The sequence below is a fragment of the Trachymyrmex septentrionalis genome, unplaced genomic scaffold (genome assembly GCF_001594115.1).
Source record: "Trachymyrmex septentrionalis isolate Tsep2-gDNA-1 unplaced genomic scaffold, Tsep1.0 scaffold49, whole genome shotgun sequence".
NCBI classification, from domain to species: Eukaryota; Metazoa; Arthropoda; class Insecta; order Hymenoptera; family Formicidae; genus Trachymyrmex; species Trachymyrmex septentrionalis.
In genome coordinates, this window is record NW_017305661.1 from 489,639 (window position 1) to 515,764 (window position 26,126).

General features: G+C 33.2%; 1 protein-coding gene across 1 annotated transcript; it reads right to left on the bottom strand.

The window, feature by feature from the left end:
- Positions 1-14,130: 14,130 nt before the first annotated feature.
- Positions 14,131-18,727, bottom strand: LOC108751524. Its single transcript, XM_018491759.1, has 3 exons — positions 18,483-18,727; positions 14,870-15,454; positions 14,131-14,386 (listed from the first exon to the last, which is right to left on the bottom strand). Exons 1-3 carry the CDS (start codon positions 18,502-18,504, stop codon positions 14,286-14,288), a joined length of 708 nt encoding a protein of 235 aa, XP_018347261.1. The 5' UTR covers positions 18,505-18,727; the 3' UTR covers positions 14,131-14,285.
- Between the last annotated feature and the right edge of the window lie 7,399 nt (positions 18,728-26,126).

Consider the following 26,126-nt stretch of genomic DNA (forward strand, 5'->3'; position numbering starts at 1 on the left):
GTAAGTAGGTTAACTTTCTTCGTCATTAAAGTATCTATCGAGTCCTTTAGAGTCTTGAATTTCTCTTCAAAATCGTATTTATAGAAAAATTTTTGTTGATAAAAAATCATGCAATATCTTTGTTTTCCAAAAAATGTCTTTATATTACCACATTTGTACTGGTAGTTAATTATATTCATATTTAACATTATAAAATAAATGTCAAAAATTTTATTCAGTCAAACCCAAATCCATCTCAAATTAATTATTGATAAGCGATCGATACTGACAACTTAATACTCATGAAAATACAATTAATTACGATCGCGTAGCGCTTTCGGTATTAAACGATGTTAAATTGCAGCGTAATACATTGCTCATAGCAATCGATCTCGTCTGTGATTCGTATGTTATTCCACGCTCTTTTAATGCGGAAACAATTGTAGTTAAATCATATAGTCAATGAAAAATTTAATACATCATGCAAAGTATATTCGTGTAATTTAAATATCATTAAAGAAATTATTGTCTGTAAATGTCGTAACAAAACAATAAATTATAATTTCCATCTTTTATTACTTTTATTTAAACAAATAAATTGCATTTTGATAAAGAGTTTTAATATGATTTCGAATTGTTAACTTCAAGAATGATTTAATCGCATGAAGTAATACTTTCTTTTTATTTTTTCGTTCTAGAAAACAGCGCTTAATGCGTGGTGAGATCTTGTGATCGTATTTCGAGTGTTAATGCGAAGATACACAAAACTGAACACGCCACTATTTGCTCGTTCGAATGTCAATGTACCAATGGTAGCGTGGCGACTTTCCATATGCGGCAAAGCTGGTCATTTTTTGTAAACAATACGCAACACATCAGGAAAGTATCGAGGTCAAAGCTATACATATGAAATATTTAACGGGTTATATAATAAAATTGTTTCCAATATTTTATTCTTTACATTTAATCAGTTATAATATAAATGATTTAATTCAGAATTGACTATTATTCCTTAAAATATAAATAATATTTAAAATACTTTTTCATAGTTTTCCTGTTAATGACATAAATAATTCTTCATGCATATTATTTCAGTCCGTAATTCTAAAATTATTCATACGAATATATCGGAAGTACCTATATATTCGAAAGGTTTTATGAAAGAACCTTAGATTAAAAAAAAATATTTTATATTTTCGATGAAACAAACGATCAGTTGTTAGCATAAAAAATTTCGCAGCAATTAATCGTTAATGAATAACGTATGCTCAATTTTCTGAAGTGCCGAAAAAAAGATTTGTACAAAAACAATTCGCATTTTCACACTGTTTGTGAATTTCGTTTAATTAATTGCCGCGTGGTATTACCACTATCATTTTTTTTCATATTTCATAGCGACCTACTCTTCCCTCGTCAGTCAACCAGGCTGAAAATAATCGGATGACATCCGCGTCTACGTTTGTCTTTCGTCGATTAATTAATATTTCAACCAACATCAACTCGGATCCTCATTCAGTAACGTGGTACGACCAGCTGAAGCAACATCAAAGCCGGATTCACCCTATCACATTCGAACTCAATTTCATTAACCGTAAGCATCTCGCTTCTTCCGCAATCTGTATGAGATATTTGTGCGCGGGTATATATAATTTCAAAAATACTAGCGAGAGATTATTTGATACGGTTATCGCAAATGATAATTATAAATCTTTTATCTATCTCTGATCCTATAAATATAAGTTATGCTTTTTAAAAATCTAAATAAAAAATTTTTAAAGTATAATTTTTAGAAAATATATATAGAAAACAAATATTACTCTCTATATAATCTAATTATTAAATTTTGTAAACTCGTGCTAATATCAATAAAAATAATTAGTCTCTAGCAGAAAATTAGTAATAGAAATATATAACATCATATTTATCGTCGCGACAAATATGTAAGGTGTACAAATATGTAAGATAAAATATGCCACCGCTTTCAGTTACGCTTAATTCATTTCATGTCCTGAATTTCATGTAGTTTTAGCACCATCGTTTTACAAGTCATTATATACAAAAGGATTTTTACAAAAAATATATCTCGTATATAAAACTCAAGTAGGAATAGACAATAAAACATATTTTACATCCTTAAAGCGGTGAGTTTTCGTTATGAAAAAAGTAAAAAATTTCAGTGACTCGCTTATTTGCCAAGAATGACGGCAAAATCCGTACACACGGGCACATCGGTGCGTTTTAGGGACATTACGGGGCAGGGACGTATCCAGCAGTGCGTACGAGGAAAAGGCTGCGGATGCTGAAGAGCTGCATACACACGAATATTTACGTACATATAGGCAGTCGTGTATACTCGCGCCATACTTTGACGAAATATAAAAAGAGATTGCATGGCTGATTTATGTAAATACCTTTGGCCCGCGAATAAACGGGTTCTTGCCGAACCGAAGAGGAAGGCAGAAGGATAGGAATCTTTTCGGGAGAAAGCTGGGCAAGGCAGCCGAAGAAGGTTGGCACAGACGAGTACGGCAAAGGCTTACGGCAGGAGGTGTGGGACGCCCGACGGGCGCGTTCGGGGAGTAAATATTTTTCGACGCCGTCACTCGCGGGGATTCGCGAGAGAGTTTATCGTATTTCGCGCCCAGCTGCCTCGTGAGAGCCCGGGAAGAAGCTTGCCGAGGCGAAGGCACGACAGATAGATGGAGGCACGACGGGAGACGAGAGCTGGGGGTTGGTTGGTTCCGCGTAGCCAGGGTGCACGCTCATCCGGACAAGCGTATTTCGCCGTCGGAAGTCACGATCTACTCAATTTACGAGTCGACTGCTTATATGCATACTACCGCATGCTGGCTAAGTTTAAATAATCTCGACGTTTCTCTGCCGGGGCGAATGCGAGCACTATGTAACGTGAATATTCAGAGCGAGATAAGTGTGTTCATCATGATCCTAAATTGATAAGGAAGAAATGATAATTTGACATCTCTGACACAGCTTGTAGCTTTAAAGAGAATTTTAGACTGCAAGAAAATTGTCAAATAAGCACCGTGAACAAAAAAGTCTGGAAAATATTATAAGAATTAAAATTAATTTAAACAATTATTTGTCAGAATTATAATAAGAGATATTATTTATATTATTATATCTTAAAATAATCGGAACCTACACATTTTAATATTGAAAATAGAATTATTGTAATTCAGTAGCATTTATACACTGTTAAAAGTAAAATATTAATTTTAATTTAAAGACATTAAAGAAGACTTTCTGAGATATGCAAAAATGTTAAAATTAATATTTCTTGTGGAAACAAAAGTTAATTTAAGTTAAAATTATACATTTTATTTTTAACAATATAACAGTATAAATAAATTTCTTAAATACGCGTAAAATACAAAGAATTCCTATGCTTGAAAATCAGATCTAGTTTGACGCAATATCAAATTATATTAAACGATTAATATAAATCCATTTGCTCTCCATTATAAGGAAGCATCATAACGGCAGCTGGTGACCGTGTTGTCGTTTCCACGTCTTCGCGTGTCGGTATAATAAAGGAAAACATCCATCGCGCTAAGCTAACATCCGCAATATCGCGACGTCGCTCATTTCGTGCGATCAGAACACAATTGATTAAGCAGTTTGCGGATCGCAGTCACATCGAGAGAGCACGGGGGCGTCCTTACACGCTCGGAGTAATTGCACAGACATACCTCGGGCGGCGGCGAGACGAAAGCCTCGGTCGTTCCGCGATTGCGTGCCGATTGCCGCGAACGCCTGTCTGTGTAAACGCTACGGTACATCCGTTTGTTAACATAATGCATCGTGCAGACGTCTCTTTGATGCAAGGAATATGTTCCTAAGTGACGAGCCGCTCCGGATACGAGCAAATATCATCCGTAGGCGGTGTCTGGCTCGCGGCATCGTTTTACACAGCGTCTTGCATAGGCGGTGCGCGACTGCAGCAATACCTGACGTTGCCGGTACGCGTGATTACGCAACGACGAAGTCGTTAGTATACGCGCAATTATGCGTCGCTTCGGGCCGGTTTTCCGGTCTCGGCGCAAGATTTTCCCGATATTAACGTGACTGTAACGAAGGTATGAGACGCACGAGCGACATCGCGCTAGCCCGCACAATTCGCCCGAATGCGCGTTCGACGTCGAAACCGCGGCTAATAACGCTTGCGCGCCCGATATTCGAAAATCGTTTGATGTCATGCATGGTCGCACCCCAGAGTGCCTAGAATTACATATAACGCGATTGTGGTGAATTTACGACATGTTGTAACGGTGACCTACGGATGCGTTCATGAAAGAAAATTTATCTTCAACGTAAACGCGCAAGGTACTCAAAAGCACGAGATACGAAATCATTTTCACCCATGTAATTTATGTATACGTAGAGACATACATTATGGTTGACGATACTTTAATTCGTAATCGGAAACCGTCTGTGCAATATTTGCATTGCGTTATTACAAGACGCGCGCAATTTGATTATGGTACATATGCTACAGTATACGAGCAACTATATCTATGTAAGGACGACGCATTTGACGTTCTACTGATGTATACATACGGCACCGAATATATTCCGCGGCACTATTACAGCGCTGAAATTACATTATCACCAGAACTGCCTGCATATATGCTTACCGACATTCGATGCTCGTCGGCTGTTTGCTAATCGATTCCGTCGCGAATTCGCAAAGCAAATCAATTGAGAGTTGTGTATATCAGAGATGCGTCGTAATGTTGTCTTGCGATATACTTGTCGCATGAGAAATGCAACTTTTACTTTCCCAGATGATACATCAAGTTTTCTATTACACAAACTTTTGTCTCAAACTTCTTTCACGTCTCAGTGAAAGGTTTATACATTCGTCAGAAATTCGTAAAGAAATTCGTCAGAGTCATGTAAATACATCGCTTGTTTATTCTCGTAGATAGAGAAAATAACTTCAACCGTGAAATACAGTTGCAACATATAGAATCTAACATATAGAATTTTTTTAAATAAAATATATAAAAAAGTTATAAAAAAATTATTCGTATAATTGTATTGTGTTTTTTGTAGGCGATTTCATTTTGGATCTTTCTTTTATATTGTAAACTGATTATTAAAATTTTATGAAACTTATAATCTATAAAATAATTTAATAGTTTTTATTCGAGTTTAAAGTCAAAAATAGAAAAAATAGAAAAATAAACAATAGTAAATCCAACATGATGAATAGAAATTAAAAAAAATAATCTGATTATCACAGAATTTAGTGTTTTAAGAATTTTTTTAATTGTAAAATAACATCAAATTTCTAGTTTCGCTTTATTTGAAATTGATCAGTGCTACGGAAACAGTATATATTCATTTAAACTGACTCCCAACCTCTGATTATGACTCCTGTGACATTAGGTCCTCCTTCTTTGGAAATTACTACTTTTCTGAAATTCGATATTTTCAGGTTAAACTTAAGCTCAGCGATACCAAAAACCTCTTAAAACCGTTTCACGAGTTTCACGTCAGAATTATATCAGATTATATTTTGAAATTTAAATTCTACGAATTCAGCAATCCTGAAAACTCTTGGAAAACAAGATCTTTAAGTTTTTTTTTTGTTAAAAAATTCTCGTCTCAAGGGATTAAATAGGACAAGTTAATTCAAGAGAAAGATATATACTTTGCAATAGTATTTTTCGAATTAATCTCGTTTGATCCTACATCCCCTGTTCCCTTCATTCCTGCAGCCGATGTCCGGCAGCTTGTCATTTAGTCTTTTGGTCAGCCATTATCGCGCTTTAATGCTCACTCCTGCGCTATATTTCTTTTCAATATCCCTGCGCGAGCCTGTTCGTGCAATAATTAGATCAGTCTTACGCCTGGAGCAGATGGAAGAAGTCAATATTGCGAGCGGAGTGAAATGAGAAGGGGCCAGGAGAGAAACGAGAGAGGGAGAATTATCTCTCTTGTGCCGCGTGAAAAAGACTTAATCACATTTCAGCACAGTAACGTCCTCCTTTTTTCGCGTCCACCTTTTCCATTAACTAATAACGGCCCAGAGCTGCTGGTGGATGGCCCCGGAAAATAATTTGCGAAGTATTATAAAAATATCACGGCTCTCTTTGGACGACGGTGACGTAAAGTTTCGATGAAAGACGCGCACAAAGTTATGATTGGAAATTAACGTTGCTCTAATTACAGAGAATCTCTTGAATGTCGCTTCGGATGACGTCGTTTAATTGATCAAAGTTCGACGTTGACGCACGGAAGCTTTTACGATTTCAGATAACTGCGTTTGTGAAAATGTTATGTGTTCGCTAAATTTTATAAGAAGTATAAATGCAGTATAAAGTAGAATGATAATTTGTGAACAAAAGGTATTACGATTATACCTCCATCTATTAATAAAAGCAGACGACAATAGGAAGAAATGTCGTGCTTTAAACAGTATATAAAACATTTCAAGGAAAAGACACGATGAGGACTTTAATATCTTATTTCCAAGCGGGTAATGTCGCTTCCACAAATGGAGCGTTGGTTGTGTTATCTCGCGGTGGATTGCGGATGCTTTGAAAAATCGAGGTATCCTCAGCAGGAAAATCGCTTCGCCAAACTACCGCAGCAAGCCACAAATCGTAGAAGATACCAAGCCAGACCCTTCTGCCTGCCGGCACATACAGCTCAGGAGGATACGAAAGTTTCTTCCGCAAAGAAAGTTTTGAATATTCAATACTCGTACCTCTCCTCCCTCTCGGCGAGCGAGATCGCGGGGTGAGACGGACGGTTGCGAGTGCACAGAGAGCAATTTCATTTCTCCTATTTCCTTCTTCTCCGCGTGTTATTCGTAGAAAGCGTTGGTAGGTGCAGCCTACAGGACGAGAGAGGCAGCCGGGAAAGAGCGAGAGGGTGATCGCACGGTATTTTCTATTGGCGATGCGTCTAGCATTCTGCGCGACTCCATCCTATCCCGCCTTCATCGCGATCTCGCGGAGACAGTTCTCGAGCCCCTACAAATTCTCCCACGAGATGTCGAGGAGGCACCCGGGAGGGTTAGATGTTTTCGATGAATCGATTCGAGGGCACTTCCGCTATGCAAACTCCCTTTCCGCCAGCAAACGCTACGCTGGTGCACATTCCGCTCCTTGGGCTATTTCTCTGAAAACCAACCCCCTGCAGGCTTGATCTAGTTCCCTTTTCCCCTCGATCTGACGCCGGAGTTAAGGCTGCACTCTTGTAAGTCCTTCGTCCGGCAGTCACTGGACGCCGTGCATTGAACGAGGAAGTTCCGGTAACGAGGTTGATTCCGGACTGCGATAGTATTCCCTGGGCGCATGATCTCGTGGAATCTTGTTTAGAAAGTGTGCGATCGAATGGAAACTCTTTCACTAGCATCACTGGCATATGCCACGGAAAGAAATGTCGCGCGATGAAAACATAGTCGAACAGACGCGAATTCTACGCGAATTCTACGCGCGAATCACGCGCGTATCAAAGTTTGCTCAATACATCGACTACGTATATCTTGAATAACATTGCTAAAAAGATTCTTTTTAACTTCAAAAATATTTCTCTTCAGCACCGCGCGTTGAAATATTATTTTTAATTATTGATTTTATCCGGACACACATACTTTTATTAAATTAATTGCACCCATTGCAACTAATTGCGATTGAAAATTCTAATATTTATAAAAAGTACTTTCTGACGAGAGAGTTATTTCTGCAAGAGAGACAAATAAAGAGCAAATAAAACACATCACGTAATGTTTCAAAAATAAAAATGATCAAACATGCTCAAGTAATAAGAAAAACAATTTAAAAAACATTTTTGATATATATTATATAAACATTCTTCTTTTGTTAAATGTATTTTAAATAACACGAATTCTTATTCATATAATAAAAAGTTGGTGTAATATTTTTTTGAAGAATATTTAATTGAATTTATTAATCTATTTAATTTGTATGCGGATAAAAAAAATTCATGCCGTTTTATGCAGCAATGAATACTTTATCGTGCATAATTTCTTAATACCACATATTTTTCTTGAAATTAAAATTAATAACTATGTATAATAATTTTCCAGTTAAAATAATCTCACTTTTTTTTTTAAAACTTTTTACTCTATAAATTCTCTAATTTTCTAATTTTCTTTTCCTAACGCTCCTATTGATGATGGTCTCAAAGAGACGCGATAATAATTTAAGATCTTCAGAGACTATATTATATATACATTATCGATATTGATGGTAGTATCGTGTTTGCAAGGATTAACTTTGGTGTAACATGTAGTAGCCTTCCTGGTGTAACGTCGCACACCAGCGGTTTTCCTCGAGTTCGCGAGGAGAGAAACATAGGCAGTTAACTTCGGTTTGAATTAATAAACGAGGCTTGGCTTCTAATACTGAGCTTAACTCAGTTTAGTTTGCCGATCGAGGTCTCCTGCACCGAATTCTAATCCGATTGTGCAGATCACGTGCAATATGGGGTGGCGATATAAGCGCAGTATAACGTGTTTGAGTAAAGTTATATTCGATATAAATATGACTTTTTAATGGAAATATAATTAAACAATAATGAATAAAAATAATATTAGTAGGATCTTTTAAAACAATGATTTTTATGAGAACTGTATTTATAAACAAAAGCAAATAATTCAAATTGGGCTCTTAAAATATTAAAACAAATAAAAAATAGAGTAAAAAATGGGCAATTAAGAGCCTTAATATACGCGGTATTGTACAAATGTACAAAACAATTTTGTATATTATGTAATAGATTAATAGATACAATCAAAATGTATGTGTGTATGATAATCGCATCAATTACCGCGTATTAAGGCTCTCAATTGCCCGTTTTTTACTCTATTTTTTATCTGTCTTTATAAATTTTTGTATTACTTCTGTCACGAATAAGAAAATCTAATGGTCCTATTTGCAAATATTGATATTTCTCTTGTGTACTGTGCAAATAGTGTTGCAGCATAACAGGCGTAAATGAAGTTCGATGTAAAACAATTTTTACAATTACATCTAAATAAGTTATAGATTAATATAGATGACTCAACAAGATAAAAAGAGATTAATAGAAGTCCATATTTTTTTTTACAGAACTGAGATTTCATCAAAACCAAGAAAACATATTCATGCTTTCTTGATTGCTATCATGCAATCTGAAAACATGTTCATAACGTGGCACGACCTAAAATCGCATCGCAAAGAGGACCATCGATGGCTCTTCATCCGAGCTGCTAGATGAGTGTTTCTGCAAAAGTGGTAACATCGATGGTATAACGGGAAGAGAAGTGCGACAAGGACGCGACTTCGAGGCTTGAATCGAGGATATACATATAGATACCAGCAATCGCGAGGGAAACCATTAAGGGCTGTTTCTGAGGCTTATCGTAGCCGTGCAGCGAGAACGCCAAAGCAAGGAGAGTTCGACCCATTCAATTGTCGCGATAACGTCGGGATTCGAGTCAAGACGCATCAGACTTCAGCCGGAAACGACCACGTCCAAGAGTTTCCTCTCCCGTTTAGCCTCCCCACGAACACTCGCGTTTCCGACCTTGCACCATTTTGGTTCATCCTCCACCAGAAGATTATGACCTTGAAATGTAATATAGATATTGGCCTATGTCACTTCCCCAGTTATTCCAGCCGATCAAATATTGTTGACTCGCAATTTAATCGATTAGATATAATTTCTAATTACTTATCCCAATATAAGATCTTCATAAAATTTCATACAAAGTCTTAATAATAAATTCCTGTTAATTTATCTAATATAAAATTTATTTAATATAATAAATAAGAGTGATTTATCCTCTTAATTCTTTCTTATAACTTTCTTTTCATATGACAATCTGTTATAAGGCAGTTTCATAACATTAGATCCTCCAGAACTGACGTGGGTTTATTAGACTCAATTATATCCCTCCAGAGCTGACAATGGGTTTATTCATAATGTAAGAATATAAGGTATAACATTCCGTATAATTAATGATGACTGAATTTCTGATTGGCAACAAATTTCTAATGATGGATTTATATAATTTTGTTAGTCACAAAAGTTTGAACAACTATACTCGTATATATATATTGACAGAATGTTATACCTGATATTTGTACATCTATTTTCTCTACTTATATTATTTATGTCACATTTGCATATTTAAAATATTGTTATTAAAATAAATTATTCATTCTTTTTTATACAAGTTATATTATTTTGGTCCCTATAAAAATTAATTAATGCTTTTTAGTCAACATGAATTAAGTGAGTATCACAGATCCAGCGTCAATAATTGTATTACAAATTTTGATGTTAGCTTTAAAAGATTAATAGCGCAAGTAACGAGTAAAAGCGAACGAATTATCATCTGCTGAAACATTTGAGCATTGAGCGTGTAATTAAAAACACGAGAAAAACGTAATTTGGCTTTCAAGAGTCGGCGAGAGGGCCGCGCGCTCCCGAGAAGACACCCGTGTCATCGATTTCCGCTTTGGCCCAATAACCCCACCTCCCATTCACGCCACCGCTGACTTCCGCTCAGAAAGCACGAAGCGTTCCCTTCCGCCCAGCGTAGTTCGTCATGTGTACGTGACAATAGAATCGCGAGGGTTCATGCATAAATGCGACGTAACAATAAACACAGCGGTGCCGGCTAAGGGCACGGGAGATGAAACGTGGGAGGGAAGTGACCCTTCAAAAGCCGTCATAGCCGGAGGATCAGAAACCGATATGAGATTCGGGCCGTACATGAATGATGTATCGCGCTTCCACGCGCTGTACTATTTCTGTGTTGTTATACGAGAACGCAAATAAGAAACCGCGAAAATGCTCTACTCGAAATGTGCGTTGTACATTGATGTACATTCTCAAACTTGCCGAATATGTAATCACCACAGAAAGAAAAATCTATTGTAAATTGTGACTTAATTCTAATTTCAATTACAACGTACACAATATAAAAGTGTTCCACGTAGTTTGCGGTTTTGATTTAATTTATTGTGTACGAACAAAATTTATATAAATTTAACATAGAAATGAGAAAGTAAAAACGCAAGTGGTAAAGCGACAACATAGTTACTATTTTATATACATAATGCTTATCAAATGACTTATCCAAAAACTTATGGGAAAAAAGACAGAGTAAAAAAATATAAAGATTACGAATTTTATAAGACAAATAAAATCCTATAATTTGCAATTAATCAGTACATATAAATCTTATCATATATATCGTATGTCTGCGTGTGGATTTTTCACTCCTATCTTTCAATCAGCTTATATAAATCCAAGAGGGTAAAAGGTTAAAGACGATATGCGACAGATGGTTTCGAAGAAAGTGTAGTAATAGTTTATAAGACGAGTTGTTTCATCGCGCGTGCAATCAGGGTAATGCTTATACGAGAATTTGCCTCTTTCGTTCTTTCATTTTTTATTTCGTCCCTTCAGTTTCTTTTAGGGTCAAAGATATTTCGACTTACGTCTCAAAAATAGAAATGTGTATATTATTTTTTCATATCTTGCTTTTGGCATAAGATATTAAGACTTTTGCAGAATGGCTCAAGCTACACGACAAAAAATAGAGAAATATGGCATTTGATAAAATATGTTTTTGTATAATATAAACATGAGTTGTATTGTAATTTAATTAAACGCATTTAATAAAAAATGTTTAGCCTTAATTTTTATTAAAAATTCATTTTTAAATTGAGATAATATATTTATCGTTTTTTAAATTATAAAAATAAGATTTCGTGTATGTGTGTACATATTTTTAATTTTATTCAATAAAGAGGAGAAAGTTTGTATATAAAATGTGATTATATATATATATATATATATATAAAAGTATTTTGTCAATAACTGCACACTATCAAAAGATGTGAAAAAAATTTAATTAACACGATCTAACAAGTAAAAAAGTAGTGAATGTGCTTTTAAAACATTCTTGAACTAAATTAAAAGTCGTGTGTCGGTTCGCTACTCTGATTATTTCAATAGCAATCGAGATCAAACGAAGTGTAACGCACTACATATTTTTGAATGGAGACCTATGCATACTTCCATTCTCTTTATCGAGGTCGCTACAAGAGAGGCGAGGTACCTCGTTTACAGAGTAAGTACGGCCCGTCTGCCAGATTAGATACTCGTAAACTCTTACAGGTGACAGGAAGATGAGGGACTCGGGACGCGAGGGGTGGAAAGGGGTGGCACTCAGGTCTGTGAAGGAGATGCGAAAGGGAGGAGGCAGAGGGATTGACGGCACGCGGGGACGACCGAGGTTGCCTCGAGTGGCGAAACGGCTGAAAGTTCCTTTCATGTAAAGTAATTAACTACCGACAACCGTTGACAAACACCTTACCCTCGTTCGCGGGCCTTCTGGCCTCGAGTGTCCTGGCGTCGTTTTCCTAGCATGAATCCACCGCCATCCCCTTTCAAGAGAGAAAATTTTTGTATTTTTCATCAGCCCTCCGACCTTTCGTTTTCCTCGCTGCTCTGGTCGCTAACTTGTCTGGCTTTATAGCCTGCGTTCCTTTTCGTTCTTCAGGCTTCTCCTTCTACATTAAGCTTCTATCATCTTTGATCCTCTTCGGCTTTTGCGCAAACCACTGGCCGAGGAAAATCGACCTCACCTTTTTATTTTATGAGGCCCTTTTATTATCATATATTCTCAACAAGAAACTCGTACCTCAAAGCGTTATAAAAATTGTATGCACGTGCAATTTTTCATCATAACGTACACAGAGATTAGTCCCTTGCATATTTAAATACTAGCCAGAACAAGAAGAAGAAGAACCGTAATTTGAATTGCAAATACTTAAATTAATAAAGGTTTTAACGAGATATATATCCAACACTTTTATATAAAATAACAGCTACATATCTTATTTTTCAAATGTAAAAACGCAGATATATACCGAGGTATTTGAGTACCTTTAAAACGACTATTATTCGGAACTTAGTTAGACTATAAGTCTACTTATAATCTTAGTAGTTTTATCCATTTTCACCTAGAGAATTTACCTTCAGCTACAAACTTTCACATCTCCCAAGATATTCAGGCTTTTCTGATCGTCTATTCTCAAGAGATACGAGGCAGTATTTTTAATCAGTATACGATGAGCGCCTCCATTTGCCCTTCCCTTTCTTAACTTTATTGTTCAGTTACCACGCTGTTGTCTACTCCTTTCCGGTCTTCCACTACTTCGTCATCGGTGTCCCATCGGGCCAATAAGCGTCGAAGTTTCTACGTTAAGTGGATAACGGGCTTGACAAATAATTATGAACTTCGTACAACGTCGCCAACGTCATTTCAATTAGTTAGAGATTTACAAATTACATAAAGAAATTGATAAATTAATAAAAATACATATAAAATATGATCATTTAATAATATAATAAAAGTTATAACAAATATACAAAAATATTTAATATGATTGATTATAAAATTTGATGTAGCCATTCTTTTTTCAGTTTAAAGTAACTATTCAGTTTAAGATAACTATTATTGCAGCTGTACCATATCATATCTATATATAATTCAACTTAAAAAAAGTAATTATTCAAATGCATAATCAATATTATAATGTACTTTTTCAGAATAAATAGAATAAAATGTTAACATTATAAATATACATTACAAGAAATACAGTCCAATTATATCATTTATAATACATTTGTATGTTTCCTAATAAATTGTATTATCGTACGAGAAGAAAAGAGCAATTAATTTTGCTGAACCATGATAGTCATTATTATTGATTTCTTTTTTAAAGCCTTGATCTACAATGCTATTTGTTCCGAAGTCCACAATATTAGAATCTCAGATGCAAAAAGAATTAATAAATTACATTTGAATAATTCAGCCAATTGATGCGAATGGTCAATTCGATATAGAAAAAAAGGTATAGAAAAAGATATATTGAAAAACTAATAACATAATTTACATACAATTAAACTTCTGTCGTTACATTATTTTCATCAAAAAACACAATCATAGGAAATCTATTAAAAAATTAGAAACATAAGAAGGAATATTAATCAATAATGCTGTAATAAATTTTTATACATCTTTCTGTTTAAGCTAATAATAGATTTAGGTGAAAAAAGTATACAAAAAGAAATAGAGAAAATTTCCTCCAAGATAATCAGCACCATATTTCAGAAGATATAGCCTGTTAAAGTAAATTATGTTAGATTAGATAAAGTCTAATAACAAATTCGTTATAATTAATAATTCCTCGTAAATGAGAATATCTGTGAACGTTTCCTAAATAACGGCTAATCCTAACGATGATCTATCTTCGCCACCAGCTTTTTTCCATGACAAAGCGAACTATCAAGGACAGAGCCATGAGGAATATGATGACCGCTGCTGCCACGAGAATAGCGCCACATGCTGTTAAAAATAAATTATTTTAGATTTCGAGATGTATGTCATAATAATTTTTAATATAATAACCGATATTATAAAATCTATTTAATTAAATAGTCTTAAATTTGATCTTGTCTGTTATTGATAATCATATAATTAAATATTCACAATGATTCATCTATCATCGAATTAAGGAAAAAAATGCCAACTTCTTTTTAATTAAAAAATAAGAAGAAATATATATATATATATACGAGTATAATACATGATTACTCGTATGAGTATCAATGATACTCGTATGCCAATTTACTCGTATCGTAATGGACTGTTTAGACGAAATAACAATTAAGTTTTTTCAATAATGATTTTTATAAACCGCTTGATGAATGTTTACTTCTAATCGAAGAAATCCTCTGTTTTATAATATTTAATCTTTTTATTCCTGTAATTTTAAAATTAAGAAAATGTACGGAACAAAGATCATAAATTTCAATCATCGATGCTCACTTCGTGTTTTTTTATCGTAGATTTTCTCCGTTATTTCGTCGTCCACGGTGTCCACCGTTTCCCTCCACAAAGAATTCCTATAGCAACCAAACTTCAGAAACTGGTAAGGCGTCGTTAACGGCATCGAGTACGATTCGTATCGATCATTAATTCCTTCGGGATGGAAACTCGTGACCGGTGTCAGATGAGTTTGGAAAGGCGTTAACGGCATTTCCATCCTATGAGTCGTCCCGTCCGTAAAATACGAATCGTTGAATGGAAAAAGTCCGTACGGCCAACCGATATGATTTGGTGGCGTGATTGCGGCATAAGGCGGCGGATCATCATTACTTTCGTTCCCACTTGCGGTAATCAAGGATGATGTTACCACGGTTGTCGAGCCGCTCGAACTTTCACCTATATGTGTGTTAAGATTTAATGCCGCGGATTTGTCCTGAAGCGATGGTCTTGATGACGAAACGCCTTGAATACATAACTCGTTCATGGACAACCGCTCATCTGGTTGAACTCTCACACATGTGTCTGGTGAATTGTCATATACCTCGACGAATAATAACTGCTGACTCTCCGGGTTCGTCGAGAAATCTGTAATCGAAATCACACACTCCTCTGTGATGGATATATTTATTTAATTTATCTATCAAAAACATATTTCTTAAAACAAAATATATTCAGTCTAAATTCATATAAAACTTGTATCGTAATAAAAATATTACAAGTTTATTTTTTAAATTAATTATTATCTCTCTTCTTTTATTGTCCTGTAAAAGTTCAAAAAATATAGCTAAAATAATCTTTAACTTACAAAGTTTTTTAAATTAACTTCAAAATTACGTAACAAGTTTTAAATTAAGTTGATTATAATATTGACCGCAAGTGTTAATTATTTATATTACTTATGTTATATTAATTACTTTTATTTATTAACACTGCTTATAAATAATATACATGTAACAAAAATATTTTTTCAAATTCAATTAATAATATTATTAATTCCATATTTTTGTAATAAAAAATTATTAAATTATTATTTATTAATACAAAATTATATTTAATATTACATATTAAATAAACCACATTATTTTTTATCATTAAAAAATAAAAAGTACAATTATCCTGTAAAGTGTAAAATATTATAAAGTTAGAATAATCTAATTAGAATAGTCCTTTATAATTGCGTGAGCAATAATATATAAATAATCATGTTAAGTATAAAATTAATATATAAAATTGATATAATAAAAAATTGCTAAAATACAATTGTAAAGTATACTTTTAGCAAGTATATTTCAACACTGAAAATAAACCTGATTGATCTATACTAACAAGTTGTCATCGGCATCACTTTAATTAGAAACCTGATTGACGTATAAATTGACTAATAAGTTGATATAGTTGCAAAATAGAAATTATTTGAGAATGTATTTTTCTAAATTGAAGAACTGTTTTAAAACTATTTTTATATATGATCTATGTAATCTATAATAAATCGCACGCAACAAAAATAACGAGGAAAAACGAGCTGTTTAAAAAATAATCGCATGCACGGTACATGTTTCAAGATTGGCTTTCATTTACCGTATGCATAACACTGCGTCAACGAATTCTTGAGCTAAAAATTTTGTTGACTTAAGAATGTTTTATGTCATTAATGCAATAACACGCTAAAGAAATGGTTTGATTGTATCAAAAAAAGTACAGATAAAACAAATTCTGATCGTACACGGAGAGAATTTTTTCTTAGAGTTTACTCTGAAAATATAATAGCCGTGGGCTATCCAACAACATTGTATTTCAAAGAATTTTAATGTAAGTCTCTCTCATTCATTAATAAAACTACAATAAAGTATAAAATAAGTTTGATTAATTTTACTGAAGTGCATGGTAAAAATCTTTAAAATATTATATTGTATCACAATTATATTTTTAGGGACATACAATTAAATTAGGGACACACAATTAAATTTTAAAAGAAAATTCTTTCCGTGTATAAATCAGAATTCTGGTTATTGTAATTGAATTTCTGGTTATCTCGATTAGAATATTTAATAGATTTAACTATAAGTATTTTATTCATATATCTCTTTCTAGTTGAATTATAATATACTAGAATAAATATAATAAATCTTTATTTCCAATACATAAATAATTTCTCTTATGTAAACAACAAAATGTCATAATGTAATTTTATGTTTCCATTTTTTTCAACATACGACTTCCTTGTTATTTCAAACGGATGTGACCAACTTATGAATTTATTATGTAAATACAGTATTCAATATGAATAATTGTGCATACCCGTCGCATACTCAATTAATAAATACCTTGAAATTGCTTTCATCCATAAATTAACCAATTTAACGAATATAAAAACCTTGTTTCTTTTTGATACTCGAATATTCTCTTAAAAATTATGAAAATATGCGAAAAAATAAACAAAAATACTTAAATAAATAAGTTTTAGAAAATAATAAGTCTATACATTATATATTTACTGTTTACATCAAACCTTAAATTTACACGAACACGAGAAGTTTTTTGGCAGTTAATCACAATAATTATGATAATAAAGTATGCTTTTTACACGTATGACGTAAGACTGAATGACGCGTTTTAAAACAATTTTAAAATAATATTTTATGATGGCTAGTAGACGTATACGCGAGAGCACGTTCTCGAATCGCGGAAATTTTATATTTAAATACTAATACTACTTAATTAGCAGACAAATTTGCCGCTCGTATGCGTTTATTTCATCGTCAAGTCCTTGAGACCTGCAATATGTTACCATCACACTCTTAAAGCGTATAGCCGAACACTTTCTATTGTAAAATATCAACGAACCGAATTCCTGTATTTCTCGTTAAGATAAACATATATATGTCTGTATAAAAGGAGAGTTTCACTCAAAGCATCGAACGCTTTCCATTCTGTACGGCTCATATTATAATCTATCTATGGCTGAATAATGTTATCTTAATTGTTATAATTATTTCTAAATGCCTTGACTTCTACTTATTCACGCGTAATATATTCACATAAAATCATATGTTTTGACATATATGCTAAGCAGAATACAAATTATCATAACATTAAAGTGGCGTCAAAAGTAATTACTATAAAAATCACTTTTCAATCAATAAAGACTCGTTTTAACGCAATTTTAATATTATGATGACTTATTCTGATTTTAGGATATATTCTTTAGCAACACCGTTACATCACGAATGCCACAAAAAATTCTTGTGAAACATTTGCAATGTCGAAACACTTTAAATTCAATAAAAGGTGACTGATCCTTGTATCAAAGTTCACACACATACACATAAAAACTAGAAAATTAAAACTATTATAGCACAGTAAATTTCCGTTAAACTTATCAGATGCATAATAATGCGCATAACGTTCACACTATTTCACGTTTTATCTAACAACATTCCTCAGGAGTCATCTCAAATAATAACTTTAATTTAAATAAAATCGGTAAGTAAAGATTACGAAATCCGTGTGGCACAGGCAAGTCGCGGAACCAATTTGCTTTTTTCAGGCCAATTGTGGTGGATCAGTATCAAATATTTGATGGAATGAAAAAACTCGCAAAAATTTACCGTACCTTTTTCGACTTCCTTCGACATTTCTCCATGCTACGTACACGTCTCGAATAATGACTGAGCGACAAGAATGTCGCGAGTATCCGTGATTTGACTGGCGAGCACAATAATGCACCTGACTAAATGTACACAAGCACGCGTGTAACCGCCCACGCACACACGGATAGGCACACGTGCACGCACGTGTAGCCGATTGCAAACCGGTGATAAGAAGTACGTCGCGAGAATGATGCTCAATACGGCTGAACGAGCAGCACGCGCGACGCAGTGAAACTGCGATCGCTAACGTGGCCAATCGGCGAGCAATACGAACACGAGGGGGTGGACACGTGATCAGTCGTACCGATTTCGCAACACCAGGGAGGGACCTCTGTTAACCACAGTCATTCAAGGTCATGGGTATATTGGTTTCCTGAATAAAAAAAAAAAACGGCAGAGGAAACGCGCGTTATTATTAATAAAATAAAAAAAATTCCTTTTTCTGTTTGTGTGTGTCAATTCCTCATTAATAATTAATCCTGCTGGCCTATTCAAATTGACTATACAATCATACTATCTAAAACTTTTAGAATGAATTCTCACTCTGAAGAGTACAGTCTTATTCCTAAAAACTAAAAATTGAACCACTCCTTTTCAATTTTCATTCTTTAGAATGTGATTCAACTCCAAAGAATTTAGAAAGTATCGTTTGTCAATATAATTAAAAAGGTTTATACATATAAAGATAAAAAAAAATAAAAAATTTTCACAGAAAAAATCTTACATTAATATACAAAACTATTAAATATTAAAGAAAAAAGTTTTTAAATAAACTATTACGAAAATTAGGCATTGTTAAATAGCTAGAACAAGTATAGATTGCACGTCAAAATTCAATAAATTCTTCGAACATTCAACAAATGTAGATCATATATGCTATAATCTGCTACTGTTTTTGTCAAATAACAATTTTAGCAATACATTAAATTGATTTTAAAACTTAAATGCATTGCAAAATAAGCTTAGCAGATTAATGGCATGCTAACAACCAACATTAAATATAATCTTGCCCAATTAGCATAATCGTGCAAGAAATCGGTTAAGGTCAACACCCGGTTTAACGGGCGGCCTCGATACGAACAAGAGTTTCAATTATCCGAATAGAGTAGTATATGTGGTTTCGAGCGAATAGACGTCGTAAACTTCGTGTCGTTATAAAGCTTTTCGTGCGGAAAATTATATATCGATCAAGTTATCGAAGTGCAATCGGAAGCAATTGCATTCTAAAACGTACATGTCATATGTAAGATGACAAAATAAACAAAAAAAACAGCATAAAACGGACATGGAAAACTTTTTAAGCGTTTGAAGTCAATATTTCATAGTCGAATTCTTATATTTACCTTAGACCGTCGTAAGTACAATCCATTAACGTAATAAACCAATCACAGAGTCGTATTAGAAGCATCATAAGACATTACTTAAGACATGTTTAAAATAAGAAACAATAAATATCGGTTAAATTCATTATTAATCATTACTATATATGATAAATCAGCGACAAACACTTCCAAAGGCACGAAAGAACTGATTACATAAAATGTAAATGATAATGATTAGCGATGGCAATAACCACAGACCGCAAACTTGTTCTTTAAATTTATTAATATTAAAACTTATTTATCAAAAACAATTCTATTTTATTTTATCTTTAATCTATAATGTAATGTGTATGCATTTATTGCATTTTATTTAAAGTGCTGTTTGCATAATATATTCATACTTTTACATTCTTAAAGGAATATTCCATTCAATTTATGACTTTTTTATATAATAAAAGATTTATATAATAGAAGACGTGAAATATAATATCGCATATTGATACTATGTCTTTATTGTTAAATTCATAATGTCAAATTATCCAATTGAGTTATTTTCATCATTTCCATAGGTTGCCATTGCTGCTACTTAATATATCGTTAATTTAAGTGAAGCAATATAGTTAAATAATTTAACTAAAAAAAATATATTAATATGGGCATAATTATTTCCTTTGAAACTAATCATAGAAATGGATTAATTTATATTTAACATTAATATTTATATTAAACATACATGGAAATTAAAAATAAAATGTTACATAACTCAAAGAACTATTACTATTATTGCTCTTTTAATAACAGTGTTGTGCACGATCAATTATATACGAGTATATACCTATATATATATAAATACACATAATTAGAATAACTCTGGCAAATACGCCGCACTGAGATTTATGCCGCAGAAGTCAGAAAAAAATAGAAGGAGTGGGAGTAATTTTCCCACAACTACTCTCTCTCTCTCTCTCTCTCTCTCTCTCTCTCTCTCTCTCTGTTACTTTCCTCCCTCCCTCTCCCTATAAGTAGCCATATATCCCACTCCTATGGGATATATGGCAAAAATGCAAGGATTTAAAAAAGTTCATTTTTTAATACGAAATATAAATATTTCAGATTTCTAATATTTTTTCCATAATAATAGACGGTATAAAGTTTTTACTGATATAGTTCGTTTACTTTAAACATAGTAAATAATACTGAATAAATTAAGTTTTTGATAGGTGCGGCGTATATACCGAAGTTACCCTATGAGGAACAATATTCTAAAAATATCTAATCAATTTTCAATGAAATTTTTTCCAAAAAAAAGTAGGACAATGATAGTACATGTTTTAAATTTTTCGTATAATATGTGTAAAATTTAATCTCGCAATGATGATAGCAATGATATTTTATAAAAACTTATTTTTTACTGTTTTTCAAGCTACTTGCACTACGCAGATAGTACATTTCACACGGATACGCGTTATATTCGCGATTACGTGTCTCGCATGGATGTCCTCCACGGACGAGACGATTCCTTCGGAACGACGCTCGTTCCCTGGCCGGTCTTTTTACGGTCGTCGGAATAACTCCGTCGTGATTTCTCGCGGATTCGGAAAGACGCGGCTGAGCCCCGACGATTTCCTCAAGCCAGGTGTCATTCTCGTATGTTTTATTTCCGGAGACAGCCGACAGTCATAAACCGATTACGAAATGAGACGTCATACTTTCACGATACGCTACGCGAACGGCAACAATAAACGATCAGTCGGATTTTTCATGAATAATTGGATGTGACATTTTGTCACTTAAATTAAAGGAAAAATTATATTTCAATTATTTTATTCCTAGTAAATACTTTATAATTAATACAAGAATTTCACCCAAAAATCCGGTCATAATAATAGAAATATTATGTATAGTTATAATTTAAGAAATATTATAATGTAATAAAAATAACAAAGAGAAGTTAAATATTTAAACAGATAACGCTTTTCTCGAATAAAATAAGCCCATAACTAATCATAATAATAATTATAGTAGCACGTATCTTTTAAAAATAACTCTCAATGTTATCGAATAGTCTAGCAGTTTGTTATATAGTACAAATCAACCTATATTTTCATATGAACACGTTCATACGAGATGCCATTAAAATTATAATTATAAAAGCAGTTTTTAATCTCTTAAGATAGATCTCTTTCAATATAATTTCTCTCATCTTTACTGTAACTGCGTTGATGATGCGGTGTAACGAGGAAAAGGAAAGACGCACTTTCCACGAACGTTGGTCGTAAAGATGGGTTACTACCGGGAGGTGCACTACAGACGACAGCTTCGTCTATGTGAAACTACTCTCATAGCACATTCGCGTGTTCTGTCTTCTTTCCGTACACGCCAGATGTATAACTACTCATAGCGTATACATCTGCTGCGTGTCCTATAAGCACACAGGACGTGCTTGTTAAAGTTTGACGTCCGATGTTCGTGTGTGCGTGCAAGATGGATGTTATATTTAGGAAATATAAACCGGAAATGATGACATCGCGAACAGACCACAGAAAACAGCGATAAACTAAGCGATCAAAAATATGATTACAAGTTGCTTTTTTATTCTAGATTTGTTATAATACATGACTGTAAATAAAAAATGTAATTGATGAACTGCGTAGATCTTTCAATTTGACTAAATTTCTGTTAACATATATAAATTTAAAATACAATTTATTTAAAATTAAACTAATAAATATAAATTCAATACTCTTGCAAAACAAGTCTTAAATTTATATTTATTATCAAAGATCAGGAAAAAGATAAGCAAAAAAGATATCTAATGTGTAAATCTCTAATAAAATAAATAATCTCTAATAAAATAAATAATTAGAACATTATTAAAATTAAATGGATATTAATATTATTAAATATACGTATTGTAAAAGTGTAAGACAAATCAGTACATTTTCTCGTGGAAAACATTGTAGATTACAAGGGGGTCGCAATTTCAGATTTGTAGTAAAGTCTTTCATTATCGATTTTCATTCTTTGGCTAACAACTTCACTAGTTACGAGTGAGCGCTAAAACTGTCGCACAACAAACGAACAAACGGCTGTTTAGCCACAAAGGGCGAGAACGGAAGCTTGCGCTCGCACACTTTATAGCAATTTTGCGAAGTTGCGGCCCAAGTACACAAGTTCGACGTACCGGGCTGTACCCGGGTAGATTAGATTTGGCTTAAGAGTGGATGAACTGTCCTACGATAAAAGCAGGTAATTCCGCGACGCTCGCTAACTTCGACACGACTTGGGCGCCCAGAAAATAATCAGCCGCGGGGTTGAGTCGGTATTTGTGCTGACGGGCCACGACATAGACAAACCTCCTTGTTCCAGAGAGCTGTTACCTACGGTAGCTCCGACAAGAAGGGACTGTCTTTGTGCACTGTGAAAATCGTAAGATTGGTATCGTCGCACGGCTGCCACCCGGTATTGCACTTCACGGCGACATCACCACTATAGTGGTCGTCACCTTTTATTTCGAGGGAAATTAACGACGACCGCCGAGTAATTGTCGGGCGTTAAGCTCCCGCGGAACGTAATTACGCGAGGACAAAGCGCTACAAGAAGTAAATACGAAAACGCGGCCGCGGGACGAATTTGTCGCAGCGCTTTTGAGGCGACGAAACTTCTTCGGAACTTCATCGTCGGCTGTTGTTTCCGTTTGTGCGAGTCTAAAGTTTTCTAATTGACGAAAAAGTGTCTTCACAATAAGCTCGCGACCAGACAATTAATATAATTTAGATGATAGTTATGTCAATGCAGGTTATTGGCAATGCTACTAGCAATAATAATGTCACTTTTTGAATATATTTGTATAAAAAAAACTATTTTAGAAATTTTTTTAACTAAATTTTACAAACATATCTTTTTTTCATAAAATTACAAGCATATTTTTTTTTATAAAATAAAATATGAAATAAATTCTAATAAATAGAAACCAACCGAATTAATATAACAATATGGTATAATAGAGAGCGCCTAATAAGGATCGATCGAAGTTGAAAGTTACGAATAATATAATAGTCTAGTTACGAATAAAATAAATTCTAATACTTGTATTAATATAATAGTCTCAGATTAGAAAATATAATAAAATTCTTTCAAGGATCTACATCTCTTAATGAAATAACAAAAGGAGCATTATTAATTTGCTACAATTTCTTAAGATGTTCTGCACTTTGTACTCTTTCTTAGACAATTGATTCAATTTTCATACAGTATACTACTGTATTAAAAATTAAAAAATAAAATTTAAGTATTATTCTCTGTGTAAGAGAATTATTATATAATAAGAATATTAAGAGAAGGTTATACATATCTTGAGAAAATTTTATTAATTCCTAAATATCAATTTTTTAAAATATTTTAATGATTCATGAGATAATATAATACAACTGGTAATTATAATATAGAAGTTCTTTAGATTTACCTTTTACAGCCATATCTACAAAGCCATTCACTGGTTATCTCAAAAATTCGTGGATACCAAAAGATCGATAGTGGCGATTATCTCGCGGGAACGTGCGCGTTGTACCGCTAGTAACTTCTGACGTGAATTAAGCGTCGTGGTGTCGTAATTACTGCGAGAACAATGCGCGAGGCACGCGCGATGTGCGCGTCGAAGTAAACACGAAGATATAATGGCACAAATTTGTCGCGTGCAGGTAGAGGCGCACCGCTGCATTCGTTATCGGTAGCTATTGCGACTGCAGGTGGGACCTGCAGCTGCAATTTAAAAGTCCATTTGTTCCTGGATAACGTCAGGAAACGCCGACGCCACCGGCACGCACATTTTATCCGAAAAATATTGAGACTAAAAATTATATACGAAGCTGAGACACATAGAAAGAAACGTGGCACAAGTACAAAGTGCACGCGATAAGATCGTAAAAGGAAAAGAAAGATGTTAAATACGTATAGGCAGTGTTGGGTAGTATCTCTATACATGTATCTAACCTGTATTTGAGGTACATTCAAATTTGAGTATCTGTATCTAGATAAAAAAAACACAGCATCTGAACTGATTTTCAGATGCATCTTTCAGATACATTTTCTCGGCATAGTCATAATTCCATTTTATGTGTGTATTGTTAATTAATTCCATTCCGCAGAAAAAAAGCAGCTTTGCTGTTGCAAAATTCTATAACATGATTGGTCTTTTCCTTAGTTTCTCACTGGGTCTAAATGCAAATCAATCATATTAAAGAATTTTACAATTACGCAGCTGCTTTTTCTGCTGAACGCAATCAGTGATTCTAAATTATGGAATTTCTAACGCATGTATAGTTAAGCTGAAAATACAATATTTGAAGCATTTTTAGTTTGTAAAATTATGATGAATGATGATGAATAGTATCGTCTTATAATTCTTACCCTAAATCGTTTTACAATAATTATATATAAATTTTCTCAATTATATCTAAATATAAAAAAATAAATATATAATTCATTTAATAACTAATACATTTTTTACGCATTACCATTGTTACAATAAAATTAATTTAAGAATATCTGAAATGTATCTGAAGATGCTTTTAAAGTATCTGATATCTGTACTTATATACTCGATTTAAATTTTTGCACATTTTATAATATGTGTATCTATAGCTGTATCTAGATAAAGTCGTTTGTTTAAATTATTTATGAATATACCACTATAATTTATTTATTAATGTTTTTTTAACTTTGCTCATTTATTTTGACTTTTGACTTTTGACCTTATCTTGTTTACGTTTCAAAGACAATAAATTTTTTCTTTTGTTAATAACTCTGTCCATTTATGTCTTTTTTGCTGAAAGTAGTTAAAATAGCTTTTCTATTAATAATTTATGTTTGTTTTTTAAATATCCTTGGCATAAATAATATTTATATAAAATTAAAAAATATCACATACATCGATCAAAAATACGTTTTTTTAATATCTCCAGATTTTTTCGTTATATAAAATATTTATTTTTTCAAGTGATTAGTATTAAATTATAATAAATACATATTTATACAGAGTTTTACAAGCCAATTTTAACAAAACTTATCATCAAAGTTTCGATTAATAATTATAATCTCTATCCTTTCGACTGTATAGCATTACCAAAGCATCACACTGTAACTACTTCAATTTTTACAATAACGAATAAATAATTTCTCCTAAATGAAAAAATTTATTTCATTTTCTTAAATTAATAGATATTAATCATTACGTATTTTAAGATAATATATAAATCTTTCCCTAACTAACATTTTTACAAGTAA